Source organism: Lissotriton vulgaris, chromosome 5 (assembly GCF_964263255.1).
Source record: "Lissotriton vulgaris chromosome 5, aLisVul1.2, whole genome shotgun sequence".
Classification (NCBI taxonomy): domain Eukaryota; kingdom Metazoa; phylum Chordata; class Amphibia; order Caudata; family Salamandridae; genus Lissotriton; species Lissotriton vulgaris.
The window spans coordinates 2,024,078,424-2,024,093,899 of record NC_141693.1 but is presented as its reverse complement, the minus strand read 5'-3'; the positions used below and the strand labels follow the sequence as shown (position 1 = coordinate 2,024,093,899).

Genomic DNA, 15,476 nt, shown 5'->3' with positions numbered 1-15,476 from the left:
TTGCTGTTTGCAGGTGAGCTCCCCCATGAAGACGGCCACTTCCAATGCCTGGAATGAGTACGAGCTCCTGCCCAATGGCTGCGAGGCGCACTGGGAGGTGGTGGAGAGGATTCTTTTCATATACGCCAAACTGAACCCTGGGATCGCCTACGTGCAGGGGATGAATGAGATTGTGGGACCGCTTTACTACACCTTTGCTACAGACCCGAATAAAGAGTGGAAAGGTGAGCGGGGGCAACGGAGGGGCCTTGGCTGAGGGGGAGCAGCGGAGGGGCCGTGGGTGAGCGGGAGCAGCGGAAGGGCCTTGGGTGAGCGGGAGCAGCGGAGGGGCCTTGGCTGAGCTGGAGCAGCGGAGGGGCCTTGGGTGAGTGGGAGCAACGGAGGGGCCTTGGGTGAGCGGGAGCAACGGAGGGGCCTTGGGTGAGCGGGAGCAATGGAGGGGCCTTGGGTGAGCGGGAGCAACGGATGGGCCTTGGGTGTGCAGGGGCAACAGAGGGGCCTTGGGTGAGCGGGAGCAACGGAGGGGCCTTGGGTGAGCGGGGGCAACGGAGGGGCCTTGGCTGATCCCATAAGGGGTGCGGTGGCACCAAGGAGCCTTGGAGCTGGCCAGTAGCCATTATCTAGGCACCGGGCAGTGCTTGAGAAGGACAGATGGAAAGGACAGCCACCCAGGGATAGAAAGGTTGTTATTTATAGGGGACAGAGAAAGAAGTCTGTGTCACAGGGCATGATATTTATGGAGATGCAGAGTGACCACTCCTGGACTGCACCAGGCAAAGATCGGTTCTAGATCATGTGATACCCTCTGTGCGGCCATTGAACAGTCAGGCAACAGATACCACAATACTGTGATGTTTATGGCAAAAGTAGATCAACTGTATTGGTTTGTTTTTTTAAACATATTTTTATTGGCATTTATCATGTAGGCAAGAGAGCAGACAGGTTATCAACATTCTCAAGCCTCATTACATTTTTCTATTTAGAACAAACATTGTAAGGTTCATTCCAGTCCTAGCATATATCTATAAACTCGTTATATGCTTGTTATGTAGTGCCAGGATGTTATCCCTTTTCTCCCACATTTCCAGCATAGATCGTGGCTTTACAGTGTGCAATATGGGCTTTGTATAGTCGCATCCTTTGCAAGGTTGATCATTTAAGCTCAGAAAAGGGAATATGAAATGCCATCTGTGCACAGTAATCTAAAACTAAGACCAACGTATGGCATACTGTGTAGTGAGCGTTCGTACGAGGGGGGTACAATGACAGTACCAGCATGTGAGGGGCACCCTGACTCTTTTAGATCAACTGTATTGTTGGTGTAAAAACTTTAGAGAATGATGTATTGACCCAGGTGAAATTGTAAATAAATTTGCAAATTGAGATTTAAAAAAGAAGCGGTGACTGCTGGAGTGAGTATCGGAGCAAAAGCCAAGAACGCCAATATCTGCTGAGATGTGGATGGCAGAAAAATAATGAAAAAACTTTGATTGAGATCAGGTTGCATCTATAGAGGAGTCTTTGCTACATTGAATTCTGTTCAATGTGTGAATGGATAGCCAGGCAGGCTGGGATGTGAAGGACTAGCGAGCAGGACTAGATGTAAAGGGCAGCCGAGCTCACAAAGATGTTAACTGAGGGAATGGAGACTACGTAAGCTACATATTGCTAGTGTTTCTTATAGTATGAAAGTAACGATGCCTTTGGAAGATCGAAGAAAGATAAAATATAATTGGTGGTTCATGATAAAACACGTTCTAAAACAAGGTGTTCAAGGCATGTGGGCTGCTGAATTCATATCTGTGCATAGATCGCCGCCTAGTGTTGGGTCCGGATGATTGCACATTGTTGTCCTGGAAGAGTCTTCGAAGTATCACGAGATAGGTGGCTCCTCCCCTGGACTACAGTGCGCATGGGCATCCTCTCCATCCTCAGATTGTTTTTTTCCGCAATTGGGTTTGGATGTACTTTCTTAACTCAAGTTCGGAATTGACGGAAAAACTTTTTCACAAGGCCAAAAGGCCTTCGGGGCGTCGGTATTGTCTTTTTGTTTGGTGCCGCGTACTCTTTCCAGTTCTTCGAGCTGGACGTTAGAAGGCCGCATGGATTTTTCGACACCAGAGGCCCCATCAACGATCGACGATGGAACGGAGCACGTTCAAACGATGCCCCGTTTGCAACTCTAAATACCCTCACATCGATGTGCACCCGGTGTGCAATAAATGCCTATCTCCAGACCACGACGAGGCCAGCTGCATGGCCTGTCCTCGGTTCAGGTCAAAGAAGACGCTTAGGCTTCGACGCGCCGCGAGACAGTCGGCACAGAGAACAGCGCCCGACCGGAGAACATCTTCGAGGCTGAAGACGACGAGGGCGTCGATGAGGAGGATCCTGAACAACAGTCGGATCCTGCTTCAGAGCAGAAATCTAAATATGATGAAGACGAAGAAGAGGCCTACGTTGATGATGAAGACGTCGTCGAGGTAGGGGACGACGCACAGGCCATCGGAGCCGTCGATGACGACTTGAGCGATGAGCAAGGCCCACCCGTAGTTGCGGGGGCCGATGATGACACTGAACTTTCAAAGGCTCAGGTCGAGGCATCGCCGGAAGGCCTTAGCCAAGATCTTCAACAACATTCTATAGCCCGCGTCAAGGCCCGGCTAAGAATATATCTAAGGAGCCATTGGTCGGTTATCCACAGTCGATGGTGAGATTGAAATCGAAACCAACAGAATCAAAATCTAAACCGAAACTGCTAAAGACAGTCCTCGGATCGACGACTTCGGATTCATCGGATCCAATAAAATGAAGTGTCATCGACCCTTCGGGGTCACAAAAGGGTGTCGGCCCGAAGATCGGGGCGCCAAAGCCTGTGACTACGGTCAAGCATGTCGGACTGACACCGTCGACGTCAAAAGACGGCGACACAAACAAGGGGCTCAAGTCTCAGAAGATTCTCGATCCGAAGCTTCCAGCCTCCAAACCACTGATAGTCAAGACCTTCGAGTCGAAGAGCAAGATCGGCTCGAAAGAGCACATCAAGTCGAAGCAAAAGAGCGTGCCTGCCGCGCACCAAGTGCTCGAGTCGACGCTAGGCCAGAAACAAACTGGTGACAAAATTAAGTCGGTCGGATTGAAGATGGCGCCACCCTCGAAGAAGGTCAGTCCGTCTCCGATGCTTATGCCACTGATTAAATTCGGACTGCCCCCGACCGCACCACCTAAGGCGTTCGAGCCAAAACAAAGCATCGAAACGACCAAAAAGGTGTCAATGGTAAAAAGGACTCAGTCCATAGAAGTGGACGTTGTGTTCCAAGCGCCCTCCTATGATAACCAGTCGAAACTGTTCATCGACTCAGATTCTAGCAGACTCACTATTTATAAAAGAAAGATCATTCCAGAAAATACTATGGAGTCTTACAAGATCCCACTCAAAAAGAAAAGGGACTCTGCCACCTCACCTGTTTTTTTTGAGCCTGTGGAGTCCTATGGACAGGAATATATATATTCACCCACACGTACTGATGAGGATGTAGGGGAAGGCTACAATGAGGAGGAATTTAATTATCCTGTTGACACAGATCAAGAGGAGTCTCAACCCTGGACTGACCCTGTTGACCCGGGTGAGCCACACACCACACCTGACACTCAATCCTACACGGGCAAAACCTCGCCAACTGAAGATACAGCTGCGTTTAATGCGTTAATTGAAAGGGCAGCACATAATCATGATGTAGAAATGCATGCTGACCCAATAGAGGAAGACTTTTTGTTTGACACTTTCTCAACTTCAGAAAGATCAGTAAAAACATTGCCTATGCTGATGGGTGTCCTTAAACACGCTGGTGACAGCTTCAAAGAAACCACAAGGGCAAGGGTTGTGAACCCAAGAATTGAAAGGAAATACCGGCCTGCGCCTGTAGACCCTACGTACATCAAGGGCCAGCTGCCATCGGACTCCTTAGTGGTGGCTAATGCTCGTAAGAGAGCGAACTCTCAAACAAGTGGTGATGCTCCTCCTCCGGACAAAGAATCCAAAATCTTGGAAACTTCTGGAAAACGAGTGGCGGCTCAAGCAGCAAAAATTTGGAGAATTTCAAATACACAGGCCCTATTAGCCAGATATGATAGGGCTCATTACGGCACATTAGAGCAACTACTACAACACTTGCCTGATGCGTATAAGGAGGGAGCAGAAATGCTGATACAGGAGGGGAAACTGATATCAAATGCTTCCATTAAATGTGCGCTAGATGCAGCAGACACAGCAGCTAGGGCCATCAATACAAGTGTCATGCCCAGGAGACATGCCTGGTTACGCATCTCTGGATTCAAGCCTGAGATTCAAACCACATTATTAAATCAGCCTGTGAACCCTGATTATTTATTTGGTCCTGATGTGGACACAATCCTAGAGAAGATAAAAAAGGACACTGAGACAGCCAAATCCATGGGGGCTTTGCAGTCACAACAGTTCAGGAGAGGTTCCTTTCGTCGCTCCGGTAAAAGGGGGAACCTCTAGCGGTCAAGCATCCCAGCAAGCCCAATACAACAAAGGAGGCACACAGACCACCTATAACAAGAACAATAGGGGTGGATACCGCGGCAACAGCACCAAAGGCAGAGGACGAGGAAATGATAATGCCAGATCCTCCGCCAACACTAAACAGTGACGTCTTGTCACTGCCCCCAGACCATGTAACTCCGGTCGGTGGAAGACTTCAGCAGTTCCTGCCAGTCTGGGAAGACATTACCACAGACAGGTGGGTGAGACAACTTATACAATACGGCTATTGTCTAGAACTAACCTCCACTCCACCCAACATACCCCCAAGGCACCGTCCTATGTCCGCAGAGCACATGCACTTATTGCAGCAAGAGGTCATCTGTATGCTGCAAAAAGGGGCCATAGAACTCGTACCTATAGAGCTACAGGGGTGTACTCAATGTACTTCTTAATCTCAAAAAAGGACGAGTCTCTCTGGCCAATGCTGGACCTCAGACCCCTAAACCAGTACATCTTGTCAGAACATTTTCGCATGTTAACTTTGCAGCAGGTTCTACCATTGCTCAGTCAGGGAGATTTCCTAGCAACACTAGACCTGAAGGACGCATATTTCCACATTCCGATACACCCGGGATACAGGAAATATCTCAGGTTCACCATAAACAACCAGCATTACCAGTTCAAGGTCCTGCTTTCGGGGTCACAACAGCCCCCGAGTGTTTACCAAGTGCTTGGCGACAGTAGCTGCGCACCTTCGGAGACAACACATTCATGTCTATCCTTATCTGGACGACTGGCTTATCCAAGCAAAGTCAGCCCAGCAATGTGCCAGCCACATGTCCCACACCATTCACCTCCTACACAGTCTAGGTTTTTCACTGAATTATCCAAAGTCTCATCTTCAACCCGCACATGTACAACAGTACCTAGGAGCGACAATAGACACTCTGGCAGCCAAAGCAAAGCCAAACTCAGTCAGAATCAACCGCATGCAATTGCTGATTCAGAGATTCAGACCCCAACACTCACTCCCAGCGCAAGTGTTTATGCAGCTGATAGGCATGATGGCCTCCTGCATCTTCATAGTCCCTCATGCGAGACTACACATGCGTCCGCTTCAGGAGTGCTTAGCACGACAGTGGAATCAGGCTCAAGGACAGCTAAAAGACCTAGTGTTGGTGACCGGTCGTGCATACAACTCTCTGCATTGGTGGAACCCACAAAACCTTTGCAGGGGACGACCGTTCCAGGAGCCTGTACCACAAATAGTGCTGACGACGGACGCGTCTCTCCAGGGATGGGGAGCTCATGTACTCCACTACACGGTGCAGGGACTATAGACGACACAGCAAAAGAAGATGCACATCAACCTGCTGGAACTAATGGCAATCTTCATGGCAATGAAGGCGTTCAAAGTGCATTTGTGTAACAAAGTCATGCTGATCCGGACGGACAACATAACTGCCATGTACTACATTCACATCCAGAAGCAGGGAGGGACACACTCTCCACAGTTGTCACACCTAGCTCAAAGCATGTGGAAGTGGGCCATTTAAAGAAACATGTGTTCGAGGCATGTGGGCTGCTGAATTCATATCTGTGCATAGTCCGCCACCTAGTGTTGGGTCCGGATGATTGCACATTGTTGTCCTGGAAGAGTCTTCGAAGTATCACGAGATAGGTGGCTCCTCCCCTGGACTACAGTGCGCATGGGCATCGCCTCCATCCCCAGATTGTTTTTTTCCGCCATTGGGTTCGGATGTGTTTCGGTTCCCTCTATCGGAACCGATAGTTGTTCAACTTTTTACTCGAGACCAAAAGGTCTTTAGGCTGGGCGTCGGTATAGTTGCGTTCGGGTTTCTTACTGACTCTCAGCTCCTATCTCTTACTGCCCTTCCACGTGCATTCGACGCGGACGGGCCTACACTACACCCTTTGCTATGGAGCGGACTCCATTCAAGAAGTGTCCGCTGTGTCACTCTAAATATTCGCACCTCGACGTGCACCCCGTGTGCAATACATGCTTGTCACCGGATCACCGTGAAGACACCTGCATGGCGTGTTCGAAATTTAGAAGTAAGAAGACTTTAAAGATTCGCCGGGCTAATCGGCTCCAGGCTCAATTGTCGGCTTCGGCACCCCCACCTGATGACATCATCCAGGAATCGGTCGAGGGAGAAGACGACGTACAAGGGTCTGACTCTGGCCCCGCGTCCGAGGAAGAGACCTGCGACGCGGGTGAGGAGGCCTACGACGAAGTCTCCGACGAGGTAGGGGACGACGAACTGGCTTGTGCCACGATGGGAGATAGCTCGGAGGAAGAGCATCCCCAACCAGACTCCGGGGTTACTCCCCGTCATACGGCCCAGGTCGAGGGATCGCCTTCGGGCCTTACGCAAGATCTAACTATGAGTCCTACGTCCCCGCCTCCGGGCCCGGTCACGGACATTTCTAAGAAGAAACCGAAAGTGAAGCCAACTGGTCTCGCACCCTCGGATGCGAAACCGAAACCGAAAGTGGCGTTGGTGAAGAAGGTTCTGGAGGCGTCAACTTCCACGAAACCCAAAATGGCCGACTTGAAGAGCCACGCCAAAATGGCCGACCAGAAGAGCCACGCCAAAATGGCCGACCCGAAGCCCTCTGGGTCGGCGCCGAAAGTGAAGGCCTCCGACGCGGCTGCGTCGGCACCGAAAGGGGTCGTGGACCCGAAGACGTCTTCGAAGAAGCGTCACGCCGACGGTGCGCCTAGCCATGGGGCGTCGGCCCCGAAGAAGAGGCCTACCGGCGATCGGGCTCTCGGAGACGAAGAGTCGCTCGAGCCGGTTCAGCCCTCGGCATCCCTTACAAAGAAGGTGGGGGAATCCTTAAAGCGGATCCAACAGTCCACTGTGGTTCCCAGCCAGGACACTGTAGTGCCTAGACCCACGCCGAAGCCTGCTAAGGAACAAACGCCCATTCGTTTTACCCTTCCACCCAAAACGGCGCCGAAGGCCTTCGCGCCGAAACAAAGCGGACACTCACAGGAGGTATTGACGCCGAAAGCTGCCCTGGTGGTGTCGAAGCTTCGGCTCCAGCCGCTTGCGGTGGAGGAACGTCGTGAGGTGATCATCGACGCCAACACCGGAAAATTGTCGCTCCTCAAACGAAAGATTGCGTCGGAGCCGGCCTTGGATCCTTTTAGGATTCCACTCAAGAACAAGAGGTACTCTGCGGACTCTTCGGCTCTGATGGAACCTCTGTCTCCACAAGCCCTGGAACATTCGCCGGCCCATTCCCCCGCGCCTGATGTGGACGAGGATGAGGACGAGTACACCTATCCTGCCTACTCGGATCCGGAAGAGGAGCATGTGCCCTGGACAGCAGGTGGCGACGCAGACGACCCGCAGTCGGGTCAGGACACTCAATTTTTCGCCGCAAAGACGTCCCCGACGGAGGACTCGGCGGCCTTCAATGCCTTAATAGAGAGAGCTGCAGCGAACCATGACGTCGAACTGCACTCGGACCCCGTGGATGCGGACTTCTTAGTCGACACCTTCTCGGTAGCCGAAAAACAAGTCAAGACACTACCGATGCTTAAAGGGGTGCTGAAGCATGCACAGGAGGTATTCAAGGAGCCCACCCGGGCGCGGGTGGTCAATCCTCGCATCGACAGGAAATATAAAGCGGCGCCCACGGATCCCACGTATATTAAGGGACACTTGCCATTGGACTCCCTGGTGGTTTCCAACGCTCGAAAGAGGGCGAATTCGCAGACTACTGGTGACGCTCCTCCCCCAGACAAAGAGTCCAAGATCTTTGAGGCATCAGGCAAACGCATTGCTGCACAGGCAGCGAACATCTGGAGGATCTCTAACACTCAAGCCCTGCTTGCACGTTATGATAGGGCCCATTATGACACATTAGAGGCCATCCTGCAACACTTGCCTGACCAATACAAGGAGGCGGGGGAGATGCTCATTCAGGAGGGTAAACTCATTACAAATGCATCCATCAAATGTGCCCTAGATGTGGCAGACACTGCCTCCAGGGCTATCAATACAAGTGTGTTACTTAGACGCCATGCCTGGCTTCGAATTTCGGGGTTCAAACCCGACATACAAACCACAATATTGGGTCAAACAGTGAATCCTGACCATCTGTTCGGCCCTGAGGTGGATGCCTCCCTAGAAAAGATGAAAAAAGATACAGAAACTGCCAAGTCTATGGGGGCTTTACAAAGTCAGCAGTTTCGGGGTGGTTCCTTTCGCCGCTCCAATTCAAGAGGCACCTCGAGGGGCCAGGCATCCCAGTCCACGCAATACTACAAGGGTAACACCCAGTCCTCGTATAACAACAACAAGGGCATGGGTGGCTACAGAGGCAATAATATCAAAGGCAGGGGACGTGGAAACAATGCCTCCAGGTCCACCACCACCAACAAGCAGTGACGTCTTGTCACTTCCCCCCGATCACACGACACCTGTCGGGGGGAGACTCCAGCAGTTCCTGCCGGCGTGGAGGTCCATCACCACGGACAGGTGGGTGAGGTCTCTTATCCAGTACGGGTACTGTCTAGAACTTACGTCCATTCCACCGGACATACCGCCAAGAAGCCGTGCTATGTCCGACGAGCACTTGACCTTGTTGCAGCAAGAAGTTCTGGTCATGCTGCAAAAAGGGGCGATAGAGCTCGTTCCATTGCAAGAACGGGGAACGGGGGTTTACTCCCTGTATTTTCTGATCCCCAAAAAGGACGGATCACTCAGGCCGATCCTGGACCTCAGGCCCCTGAACTGGTACATCAACTCGGAGCACTTCCATATGCTCACATTGCAGCAGGTGCTTCCCCTGCTTCAACGGGGGGACTTCCTAGCAACGCTGGATCTGAAGGATGCCTATTTTCATATTCCCCTGCATCCTTCCCACAGAAAGTATCTCAGATTCACGATCTTAGACCAGCATTACCAGTTCAGAGTCCTGCCGTTCGGGGTCACCACGGCACCGAGAGTATTTACGAAATGCCTAGCGACTGTGGCGGCGCATCTCCGTCGCCAGCACGTCCATGTCTTTCCATACCTAGACGACTGGCTTATTCAGGCAAAGACGGAACAGCAGTGCGTAGACCACGTGTCACGCACCATTCACCTCCTGCACGATCTGGGATTCTCTCTGAACTACCCAAAGTCCCATCTCCAGCCCGCCCACGTGCGACAGTATCTGGGCGCGACAATCGACACTCTGGCAGCCACTGCGCAGCCGAGTTCAGTGAGAATCGCCAGTATCCAGGCGCTGATCCAACGATTCAGACCCCAACACTCACTTCCAGCGAAGGTGTTCATGCAGTTGATAGGCATGATGGCCTCCTGCATCTCCATTGTCCCGCACGCGAGACTACATATGCGTCCGCTTCAGGAGTGCCTGGCACGTCAGTGGACTCAGGCTCATGGGCAACTGACAGACCTAGTGTTGGTGAGCGGTCGGGCGTACAACTCTCTGCATTGGTGGAATCCACAAAACCTTTGCAAGGGCCGACCATTCCAAGAGCCTGTCCCACAGATCATCCTGACGACGGACGCCTCTCTCCAGGGATGGGGAGCGCATGTACTCCACTACACTGTGCAGGGACTATGGACACTTCAGCAAAGGAAGATGCACATCAATGTGTTGGAACTGATGGCAATCTTCATGGCCTTAAAGGCGTTCAAAGTACATCTGTGCAACAAGGTCGTGTTGATCCGGAAGGACAACATGACGGCCATGTACTACATCCAGAAGCAGGGAGGTACACACTCTCCACAGCTGTCTCATCTGGCTCAGAGCATGTGGAAGTGGGCCATTCAGAGGAACATCTTCCTCATGGCAGAGCATCTCCCGGGCAAGGACAATCAAATGGCGGATCTGCTCAGCAGGCACAGCCATCAGATGCACGAGTGGGAGATACATCCATCAGTACTCCAACCGTACTTCCAAAGGTGGGGTCATCCAGAGATAGACCTGTTCACCACAAAGGAGAACGCAAAATGCCAAAGCTTCGCCGCCAGATTCCCACACCCCCAATCACAGGGCAATGCGATGTGGATGAACTGGTCAGGCAGATTTGCGTACGCTTTTCCCCCAGCACCTCTGATACCGCTGGTGGCACGCAAGCTCAGGCAACACTCGATGACGCTCATCCTGGTTGCTCCAACGTGGGCTCGCCAACCATGGTACACCACGTTTCTGGAACTCTCCGTGGTACCGCATCAAAGGCTTCATCTCACTCCCAGCCTTCTGACGCAGAGCCATGGCGACATTCAGCACCCAGATCCGCAACAGCTCAACCTGGCGATCTGGCTCCTGAAGTCCTAGAGTTTGGCTACCTCAATCTTCCTCCCGATTGCATGGACATCATTCGGGAGGCAAGGAAGCCCACTACTAGAGCTTGTTATGCGGCTAAATGGAAGAGGTTTGTCATCTACTGTGTGGACCACAGCATTGACCCGCTAGACGCTTCCATTCAAAACATCATATGTTACCTCTTTCACCTGTATCGTAGTAATCTAGCTTACTCTTCCATCCGCATTCACCTGTCGGCTATGGCAGCATACCTCCAGAATAGGCAGCACCTGTCACTCTTTAAGGTCCCTGCTATCAAGGCTTTTCTGGAAGGACTCAAAAGGGTCATTCCACCAAGGACTCCACCAGCTCCAGAATGGAACCTCAATGTGGTTCTTACAAGGCTGATGGGTCCTCCCTTTGAGCCACTGCACTCTTGTGAGCTCCAGTTTTTAACTTGGAAGGTTGCGTTCTTAGTAGCAATCACATCGCTACGGAGGGTTAGCGAACTGCAGGCGCTCACCATCCAAGAACCTTTCTTCCAGGTACATGCTAACAGGGTGGTGCTCCGCACTAACCCTAAGTTCTTACCCAAAGTGGTCTCACAGTTTCACATAAACCAAACAATTGAATTGCCGGTGTTTTTCCAAAACCCAGAGACGCTGGCGGAGCGTATGCTCCACACCCTTGATGTGAAGAGGGCCTTGATGTACTATGTGGACAGGACAAAAGATTTCCGCAAAACCAAACAACTTTTTGTTGCTTTTGCCACACAACACAAGGGAAATGCAATCTCCAAAGCAGGAATCGCTAGATGGATAGTAAAGTGCATTCAGATCTGCTACGCTAAAGCTAAGCGCACTCTCACTATCCCACCAAGGGCCCACTCCACTAGGAAGTTGGGGGCCTCTATGGCTTTCTTAGGTAACATTCCCTTAGAAGACATCTGTAGAGCAGCCACATGGTCTACCACTCATACTTTCACTAAGCACTACTGTGTAGACGTGCATTCCAAACAACAGGCAGCTGTTGGTCAGGCTGTTCTAAAAACGCTTTTTCAGACTGCTGCAGCTGGCACGGGCGGCCGGCGCTAATGGAGGGACTGCTATGTATTCCATGCACAGATATGAATTCAGCAGCCCACATGCCTCGAACTGCAAATGCTACTTACCAGTATGCATCTGTTCTTGGCATGTAGGGCTGCTGACATTCATATCGCCCACCCTCCTCCCCGGCGCCTGTAGCAGCTGCAGTATGTATTCATATACACACATATGCTCATAGCATGGTCATCACTCACTTTCTTCACTCCATCTCTGCCAATGGCTAAAAACAATCTGGGGATGGAGGCGATGCCCATGCGCACTGTAGTCCAGGGGAGGAGCCACCTATCTCGTGATACTTCGAAGACTCTTCCAGGACAACAATGTGCAATCATCCGGACCCAACACTAGGTGGCGGACTATGCACAGATATGAATGTCAGCAGCCCTACATGCCAAGAACAGATGCATACTGGTAAGTAGCATTTGCATCCTCATGGCAGAACACCTCCCAGGCAAGGACAACCAGATGGCGGACCTGCTCAGCAGGCACAGCCACCAGATGCACGAGTGGGAGATACATCCATCAGTACTCCACCCGTACTTCCAAAGGTGGGGTCATCCAGAGATAGACCTGTTCGCCACAAAGAAAAACGCAAAATGCCAAACCTTCGCCGCCAGGTTCCCACACCCGCAGTCTCAGGGCAATGCGATGTGGATGAACTGGTCAGGCAGATTTGCGTACGCTTTTCCCCCGGCACCGCTCATACCGCTAGTGGCACGCAAACTGCGACAGCACTCAATGACACTCATCCTGGTTGCTCCAACATGGGCAAGGCAGGCATGGTACACCACGTTCCTAGAACTTTCCGTGGTGCCTCATCAACGCTGCGGCTCACACCCAGTCTCCTCACTCAGAGCCATGGAGACATTCAGCACCCAGATCCGCAACAGTTGAGCCTTGCAATATGGCTCCTGAGGTCATAGAGTTTGGCCACCTGAACCTGCCCCCTGACTGTATGAATATTATCAAGGAGGCAAGAAGACACCTACAACCAGGGCATGCTATGCGGCAAAGTGGAAGCGCTTTGTCATTTATTGTAACAATAATGACATAAATCTGCTAGATGCATCAACTCAAAACATTATATGTTATTTGTTACATCTATACAGATGCAATCTGGCATATAGTTCCATACGGATACAATTAGCTGCAATAGCAGCTTATCTTCAGAACAGGCAGCACCTTTCCCTTTTCAGAGTGCCAGCCATTAAAGCTTTTATGGAGGGACTCAAACGAGTGATTACTCCTAGACACCCGCCTTCACCTGTCTGGAATCTGAACGTAGTTCTGACCAGACTGATGGGACCACCTTTTGAACGACTACACTCTTGTGAGTTACAATTTCTAACATGGAAAGTGGCCTTTCTAGTAGCGATTACGTCGCTAAGGAGAGTTAGTGAGCTTCAAGCCCTAACTATTCAAGAGCCATTCATACAGATTCATGCTAATAGGGTAGTGCTATGTACCAACCCTAAATGTATGCCTAAGGTAGTGTCACAGTTCCACATTAACCAAACGATAGAACTGCCAGTATTCTTCCCAAATCCAGATTCAATGGCAGACAGAGCTCTGCACACTCTAGATGTTAAAAGAGCTCTCCTGTATTACATAGACAGGACAAAGGATTTCAGAAAGACTAAGCAACTGTTTGTTGCCTTTTCATCACAGCACAAAGGCAACCCCATTTCCAAATCAGGTATAGCCAGATGGATTGTTGAGTGCATACAAATTTGTTATCAAAAAGCTAAACGCACAATAACAGTTCCCCCAAGAGCGCATTCAACACGCATGTTAGGGGCATCCATGGCTTTCCTAGGTAACATTCCTCTAGAGGATATATGTAGAGCAGCCACATGGTCCACCATACATACATTTACCAAATACTACTGCGTGGATGTACACTCCAAACAGCAAGCTGCTGTAGGACAGGCTGTTCTCAGGACTCTTTTTCAGACTGCTGCAGCTGGCACGGGCAACCACAGCTAAAAGGGAGACTGCTATTTATTATATGCACAGATATGAATTCAGCAGGCAACATGCCTCGAACGGAATATGCTACTTACCAGTATGCATCTGTTCTTGGCATGTAGGGCTGCTGACATTCATATCGCCCGCCCTCCTCCCCGGTGCCTGTCGCAGCTGTAGCACTCAGAATTAATCTCAAGCATGGACATCACTTACTGTATCATACTCCATTTCTGCCACAATGGCGAAAAACAATCTGAGGATGGAGTGGATGCCCATTCGCACTGTAGTCCAGGGGAGGAGCCACCTATCTTGTGATACTTCGAAGACTCTTCCAGGACATCAATGTGCAATCATCCGGACCCAACACTGTGCGGCGATCTATGCACAGATATGAATGTCAGCAGCCCTACATGCCAAAAACAGATGCATACTGGTAAGTAGCATATTCCTTTAAGACCTATAATGGGTAACAGCGTTCAGCTTCCTGCATTGCCATGAACAGATTTCCAACTTGTAGAGGAAAAGGTAAGAAATCAGCTGAAGTATTTTGCAAAGGTAAACACCTGTGTCTGCCTAGTTACACCCAAAAGTGTTTGGGTATAAAGTGCTGTTTGATCAGACATCATCTGCCTGGGCTACAGCCAAAGTATTTTAGGTATAAAGTGCTGTTTGGTGAGACATCATCTGACTGGGCTACACCCAAAGTGTTTGTGGTATGAAGTGCTGTTTGGTGAGACTTCGTCTGCCTAGGATACACCCAAAATAGTTACGTACGAAGTGCCATTTTGTGAGACATTGTCTGTCTGGGATACACCCAAAGTGTTTATGGTGCGAAGTGCTGTTTGGTGAGACATGGTCTACCTTAGATACACCCAAAGTGTTTATGGTACGAAGTGCTGTTTGGTGAGACATGGTCTGCCTGAGTTACACACAAATTGTTTATGTTATGAAGTGTTGCTTGGTGAGACATAGTCTGCCTGAGATACAAACAAAGTGTTTGTAGTACGAAGTGCTGTTTGGTGAGACATGGTCTGCCTGAGATACACACAAAGTGTTTGTGGTACGAAGTGTTGTTTGGTGAGACATCTGTTGCTAATTTGTGGACAATGAAGTAGACCTCAGTCGGCACCAGAGGGGCTGATATGGGCTGATATATAGAAAGGGGTTGCAGGCATGGACTGGGGTGACCACGGGGTACTACGTCTGCTTCAATGCCCATATTGGGGTTGAGCACGGGGTAGCATGTAGGCGAGGACCTGGGCAATCCAGCCTAAATCAATCCTATTCCACATCAGTGGAATAGTTACAGATCTTACCAAACTAACCTGCTGAGTCTTTGAGTTAAGCCAGGAGCGGGGACCTTGAAAACCGTGTGGAAGTTCGATGCTTGGGTTTCAAATGAGTTTGACACAGAAGTTAAGATTGAAGTTTAAACTTAATGCAAATGGATTTGTTGATCGAATGCGGAAATGGAATGTGGAGTGTTCTGTTCCATAAAATATTGCCCCTCATTGGCCAGGCGTGGGCTTGGTGGGCGTCAGACGGTCTTGTGCTGGTGATGAAGTGAGTGTAGCAAAGCTTGAAAAGGAGATGTATGT

General features: G+C 50.5%; 1 protein-coding gene across 2 annotated transcripts in view; it reads left to right on the top strand.

The window, feature by feature from the left end:
* Positions 1 to 15,476, top strand: part of TBC1D13 (TBC1 domain family member 13) — a 219,662-nt gene that overhangs the window by 144,174 nt on the left and 60,012 nt on the right. For both annotated transcript variants that reach the window (XM_086924885.1, XM_086924886.1), the window contains exon 8: positions 14 to 224. In XM_086924885.1, coding sequence (XP_086781011.1) covers positions 14 to 224 — 211 coding nt within the window. The remainder of the gene's footprint in view (positions 1 to 13; positions 225 to 15,476) is intronic.